The sequence below is a fragment of the Papaver somniferum genome, chromosome 7 (assembly GCF_003573695.1).
Source record: "Papaver somniferum cultivar HN1 chromosome 7, ASM357369v1, whole genome shotgun sequence".
Taxonomy (NCBI): Eukaryota; Viridiplantae; Streptophyta; class Magnoliopsida; order Ranunculales; family Papaveraceae; genus Papaver; species Papaver somniferum.
The window spans coordinates 80,996,787-81,003,695 of record NC_039364.1 but is presented as its reverse complement, the minus strand read 5'-3'; the positions used below and the strand labels follow the sequence as shown (position 1 = coordinate 81,003,695).

The 6,909-nt window shown below is 36.3% G+C and overlaps 1 protein-coding gene across 1 annotated transcript; it reads right to left on the bottom strand.

Moving 5' to 3' along the window:
- Positions 1 to 695: 695 nt before the first annotated feature.
- LOC113297739 (D-3-phosphoglycerate dehydrogenase 3, chloroplastic-like) lies at positions 696 to 5,324 on the bottom strand. The gene is made up of 5 exons (XM_026546317.1): positions 4,718 to 5,324; positions 2,471 to 2,847; positions 2,178 to 2,288; positions 1,991 to 2,086; positions 696 to 1,740 (listed from the first exon to the last, which is right to left on the bottom strand). Exons 1-5 carry the CDS (start codon positions 5,322 to 5,324, stop codon positions 1,069 to 1,071), a joined length of 1,863 nt encoding a protein of 620 aa, XP_026402102.1. The 3' UTR covers positions 696 to 1,068.
- Positions 5,325 to 6,909: the final 1,585 nt, after the last annotated feature.

Sequence of the window (6,909 nt, the reverse complement as noted above, 5' to 3'; positions counted from 1 at the left end):
TTTAACACAATACTTGTTTGTTTCATTCATTATTAACTTCGATGTGATATGATTCTTCGTTTTCTTCCATGAAATCTTCGTTTAAGACTTTCTCTCCTCCACAAAAATCTGGATCATCCAATAAATATCTTAAATCGTCATCTCTATACATTATTTCTCACCTTTTTCTTCATGTTCATCCATGTTTGATGTTGATTTTAGGTGAAACCTTGTTTTCCCGAACTTCTTCTTCTTCTCAAACCCACTCTCTATTTCTTTTCTAAAACTATAACTCAAATTTTTTCGTCACACTAACTATTACCATTTTTAACTAAGTAATTAATCAGAATTAACACTAAGCAAACGCAGTATAGATAAGGGGTGGGTTCATTTTACTTCTTAGTGACCCTATTTTGTTTTAATTAGTCTCCCCAAATTCTTTTTGGGTCACCCCTAAAAATGTCAGGCTTTTTAAGCCGTTTGCTTTTTAAGCCGTTTAGATCATCTGAGAATCTATATGACTTTAGCATGTACTATACCAGGAGGCAGGAACTACTCTCTCCTTTCCAATAAATTATGTTATCGATGACCAAAAAGGAAATGCAGCTGATTTTGGTTAACCTGTGGTTTCTGGAGCTAAATCAAATGTCACTAAAACATTAGAAGAAATAGATTGTTTTGCTACACTGGTTACTTAACCTCTAGTCGGATACATATGACTCCCAAGAAAAATGACAGTACTATTTTGTTGCAACAACCACTGATCACAGCTCAAAAAGAACGCAAAAGTTCTACCAGATAAACAAAGGGCTTGACAAAGCCTGAACTTACATCAAAGAGGGGTTCAATGCTTCTGTGAACGCCCAATGATAAAATCACAAGAAGCAAACACACGAATGCAATTTATGCAACGCCACCACTTAACTACAGATAGAGAATAACAAAACAAATCACCTCCCCTCTCCATTAAAGATTTTCTTTATAGCAGGGCGACGTACTATAGTGAAAATACTACAAAAATACTTCTACGAATACTTAAACATCATACCTCTTCAATATTTAGAGTAAAACAGAATATTTTGTTTCCTTCTACAAGTCGAGGAAGACGAATTCTTCAATAGCAGGAACATCACCTATCTGTTTTAGGGTGTCCTTGTCAGGTTCTTCATCAACACCGATAGCCATAATAGCTTGTTTCCTCACACCTATTCTACCGACACTCATGAAGCTGACGTTCACATTTCTCTGTCCAAGGATGCTTCCGACTCGTCCAATCATACCAGGTTGATCTACTTGCTTACAAAGTATAAGGCTTCCCTCAATACTTACGTCCACGCTGAATGATCCCACGCATGTCAGATGAGGTACACCGCCCTTTACTTTTCCCTCAATGCATATCTCACCGTTGTCTGACATAGCACTAGCGAATTTGGATTCAACATTTGCTATACGGACCTGAACTGTGTCAACTGGAAATTCAGGGGAGGAATCAACCACAATTCTTTCCTCACTGATGCGAACACCCTTTTCTTTAGCTGTGTAATCGGCATTCACTAGGTTAATAAAATTGCTGGAAATTGGTTCGAAGATTCCTTTAATAATCATGGCCCTGAGAAGTCTGGTGTCTAGGTCATCTCGGTCTCTAGCAGATTTGTATACCACCTTGACAGATTTAATACCGCTCCCTCCAGCTACCAACTGTACAGCCAGTTTACCAAGCTTCTCAGCTAGTACTACATAAGGCGCAAGTTCAGATAACACCTGCCAAACAAGAATACTTATCATATCAGGATAGACGAAGGATGGCAAGAAAAAAGTTTATCACAGGAACTGAAAAATTGGAGTATAAGACATGAGAAGTTCAAGGCAGTAGAACTAATGGATCCAGTTATTTTATTATTTGGTTAGCTGGTATAGCACTGACTGAATAGCTATCATGTAGTGTGTCCGATCATGTGGTCTATATAGAACACTCCATAAACCACAGAGAATACATGTCTAGTACTCCTACCTCAGCAGGAACCATGGGAGCGTTCACAGCGGTTGCAGAAAGTTCCCCATTCAATGCACCTACCACAGCCTCTGCAATCTCAATTGCTACACCTTCCTGAAAATATTTGATAAAGAAGGAACATAATCATCACACCATAATGGATAGAAAGGATCACATAAACAAAACAGCTACAGAAAATGCAGACCTGAGCTTCCTTTGTGCTAGCACCAAGATGAGGTGTGACCGTAACATTTGCATGTTGCACCAATTTGCTATCTTGAGGTGGGGGTTCCACAGTGAATACGTCAAGTGCGGCCTGTATAAAGTCATAACCAACACCACATTATTGATATGTACAGTGAAATCCAAAGTTACTACCATGAGGTGGAAGTTCAGGTTACGTTAGTCCTCTCTGATGCAATTGAGACAGTCAGATATGTCGAATCTTTTAATCATTATATTTTTCATTTACAAAGACGAAACACTAGAGATTCAAACCTGGGCTACTACTCCACTATCAAGTGCCCTAACCAAGGCATCTTCATCGATAACTCCACCTCGTGCCACATTAATAATGCGAACTCCTTTCTTCATCTTTCCAAATGTCTCGTCATTGAAGACCTTTGAGGTAGTGGGAGTTAGAGGCATATGGAGAGAGATGAAATCTGCTGTTGTGATGGCCTTTTCAAAAGAGACCAGCTCAACACCAAGAGCACGAGCTCTATCAGCAGGGGCATATGGATCATGAGCAATTATATGCATCCCTAGACCTTTTGCACGTCTAGCAACTTCAGATCCAACTTTTCCAAAACCCATGACTGCCAATGTCTTCCCAACCAGAGAGACACCAACATACTTATTTCTCTCCCATTTCCCTGCACAGTCCATCACATAAGAGATAAAATTTTGATTATTAAAACAAAACTTTAGACAATTATTACTAGTGCGTCTATAAAATTCAGCTACGTCTTCCATAGAGCTAAAACTTGTTCTACAGAATGCATAAAAGTAACTAAACTCACTCTGAAGAGCCTGCACATATATACATAGATTAGAGTGGTAACTCAGGTAAAACACAATTAAATTCCGCAGTCAGTAAGAATTGACACACCCGTTTACAAAATCTTGACAAATGTGATCACTCTTTAAAGAGAAAGTGTCCATATTTTGTGGAGAGTTCAGAGAATCCTTTGTAGCTCAAACAGGCGTCATTTCTCAAATATATTACTCTTGATTCAAGTTCGACTCGTTCGTTAAAATTATTCAAACGTATTAACATCAACTACAAAAGCGCTAGTAAAACGGCACAAATATTTCCCACCAAGACAAATTGAACTGATTGAAACAGAATGATTGTAATGGTGTATATAATGGCCTTACAATGGTAAATAGGTTACCTGGAACTGGTCCAGCATAAGTTAAAAATTTGAAACCTAGTATAAAATTATCCGAATATTCCATTCAAAACTTATTAGTGTACCCTACTCCTATTTTGGCACATTAGGAAAAAGAAAAACAAAAGATCCGATTCATGAAATCTTTAGAAAAATATACATCCTACAGCAAAAGTTGACTGCAATATATTTTTCCCACCAAGAACTTGGAATTATTGTACAGTTGTACTAGGCAATTTATATTTCTCAACTGGGTTGGACGGACTCGGACGCGGTGACGCAGACGCGGACACGACCAAATACTGAAAATACTAGGACGCGGACAAGTATATATATATAAATATATTATAAATGTATGTGAGTATAAATTTCATAAATAAAAAATAAATATTATGTAAATGTTACGCAAATTTTGAATAATTAGTGATTGCAATAATGTAAATATTGAATAAATAGAAAATATATACAAGCAATATCCAAAAGTGAACTCTGGTGTTATGGTTAAGGGCTCAGAATAGGGAGTTCAAGGTGTGAGGTTCCAAACTCACTACTAGCACTCCTTTTTGTGGGAAGGAAATATGCGTCCGCCACATGAATTGAGCGTCCAACTCGTGTCCAGCTAGCGTCCAACATCAGAATCACGTGGGACGCGCACGTGCTGCATCTGACACGCGTCGTGAGCGCGTCCCGCGTCCTCCGTGAATCGGACGCGGACTCGGCACCAAAATTGGTGCGTCCGTGCAACCAGCTTCTCAACTAGAGGAAGCACATGTGCAGGGGTGGACCAACGACCAGAAAATACCACGAGTTAAATTTAATACTAATTTAAACATGAAAGCAAGAGAAATTAGTGTATTCAAAATCTCTGTTTCTATTTACTTGTATATTATAATACTAATAATATAAAACAAATCTATTTATTCAAAAACATAAACAAAAACATAAATTTTGCTCTAATTGTTTTCCCCTTTTTTTTTATCGGTCAATTTATTTTATTTTCAGGATGTTTAGCTAAAATTAAAAACAAAAAATTAGGATGAACGCAAGTTGTGAACCTAGGTTGTGGATGGATATCAACACCCCACGACTTTGCAAATCCACCAAACATTACTTAAAACAAGAAATGTACTGATCAACAGATCTCTCACGTACAATTGAATCGATTGCAATCAAAACATTCTTAAACACAATTTTGAATCTCACAGTCAGTTAAATAAATTAACAGATCTATAATTTCACATATATCACAAAATTTCCATGGTAATTTAAAATGCATGATCCCGAAGCATTGGTCTAGAAATTAACAGATCTATTAAAATAACAGAGAGAAATGTATGTATATATGTATTACCAGCTTTCATAGAGGCATCAGATTGAGCAACATTTCTAGCCATGGAAGAAAGAAGAGCAATTCCATGTTCAGCAGCAGCAACAGTATTAGCAGTTGGAGCATTGACAACAAGACAACCAAATTCAGTAGCAGCTTGTAGATCTACATTATCAATACCAACACCAGCTCTACCCACAACTTTCAACCTTCCTTTTGATGCTTCGAATACTTGTCTACTTACTTTTGTACCACTTCTAACAATCAATGCATCAACATTTGATATTTTCTTACACAACTCTTCTGGTGTTAAATTATATGAGCAGTCAACATTTGCAAAACTTTCCAATACTTTAATTCCTGCTTCGCCAAGTTTTTCAGAAACAAGTATTGTTGGTTTTGTTTCTTTTGTGACATCGTTTGTTCCTGATGATGATCCTTTTGTTTCAACTGTACCTAAACCGTTTTTAATCACGAACGATCTTGATTTTGAGTAAGATGCTTTCAGTGAGATTGTTGGTTTGAATGATGGGAGAAATGATGACGAAGATCTAATTGATGATACATTAGAATTTGATGATGAAGATGAAATCTTTGGAACTAGAATAGATTTTGCAGAAATAGTCGCCATTATTGAAAATTCTAGAGAGAGGAGATCTTGTATAAGATTTTAAAGAGAGAGAAAGCAGAAGACGAAGAAGAAGAAGAGCGAGAGAATTGGAGCGGAATTTTGGACCTTTTTATAATCACAGCATTTTCCAAATTGAGAATTTTATTAATACGGTTGAAAATTAATCAAGGTGGTTGGTGATTAACAGTAAACTAGTACGTTTTTAACATGTCGTGGAGGGTCCCGCTAACATCTTAATAATTATTTGGGCCGTTGAAGGGTTACTCCATATCGATAAGCGATTCTAATACCAATCGTATTTTAAGTGAAGTATGACCGACTACACTTCAATCTAATTTGGGAGAGAGAGAGAGAGAAGGGTAAGTAGAGTCGAAGTAGAAAAAGAAAGACTTGACCGGAATAACGGATGGTTTCTTTTTCAGTATCCATGAAAGCGAGGACTTTTCACTAAAGGCTAATCGAATATATTGTACGGATAAGAATCATTATAGGCTGGTTTAATAATAGAAGCGGTAGTATCGCAACATCATCGAGACTTTTCTTACCCTTTTCTTTGGAGCAATTGATTGGCGTTGTAGGTGAGGCGTGGTGGGGTGTATACTATCCTGTTATGCGTGGGGGTGTGTCATGTTATGCGTGGGATCTTTTGTGCGGCGTTTGACTGTAAATGTGTTATCTTTATTTTATTTTATTTTTGAAGGAAAGAGGTAACCCTCTATTTCATTGATAAGATAAAAATTGAATACAACAATCCCAAATACATCAAAAGTGAAATACATGATAAAATATAAAAGTCTTGTATATTGTAATACACCAACATATGTATTAAGAACATGAATTTCAAAGAAAAATCTGATGATTTTTGAGGAATGGCCATTGAACTAAGATTCAGCCATTTGGAGGATTTGAAGAAACTGTCTTCTTCACTATTTTCTTCATTAAGATAGAATTGTCCCAGAAGGGAGTAATACGCACACAACATCATTACGATTGCTTCCGGTAGACATTGATCTTCACAAAAATGGAGAATCATTTTCTGCCAGGATGAATCGCCCCTATTGATATATATGAAACGATTGTACCAATCCATTGAAACACCTTCAAGGCTATGAGAAACTGCTTTACAAACACCTAACAAGCATATATAAGCCATTAGAGAAGAAAGCCTGTAGAAAATAAAATAGAAACGAGTTAATAGAAAACCCTAAATATCGCTTGAATCAGCGATGTTTTATTTAATAATACTAATAATATATACATATACTACTTGCAACCAAATATGTGAAGAAGATCTGAAAAATTCAGATCAAATCCAACAGATTTGGATCACAATGAAAATATTTAGGGAAGATTTGGAGATCAGAAATTGGAAAAAACAGTTACAAAATAAAGAGAGGAGAGGAGAAGGAAGGATGGACTAAAATTAACTCGTTTTGAAAGCAAAACAAATAATGTCTCTTTGCTCCCAAGTTTGATGATACTCTAGCGCTTTATTCGAAAACAAACAAATTTGGATCCTGAAATTTTCATTTTCACAAAAAATAAATTATTCTGAAATTTTGGAGACACATATTAAAACTGATTT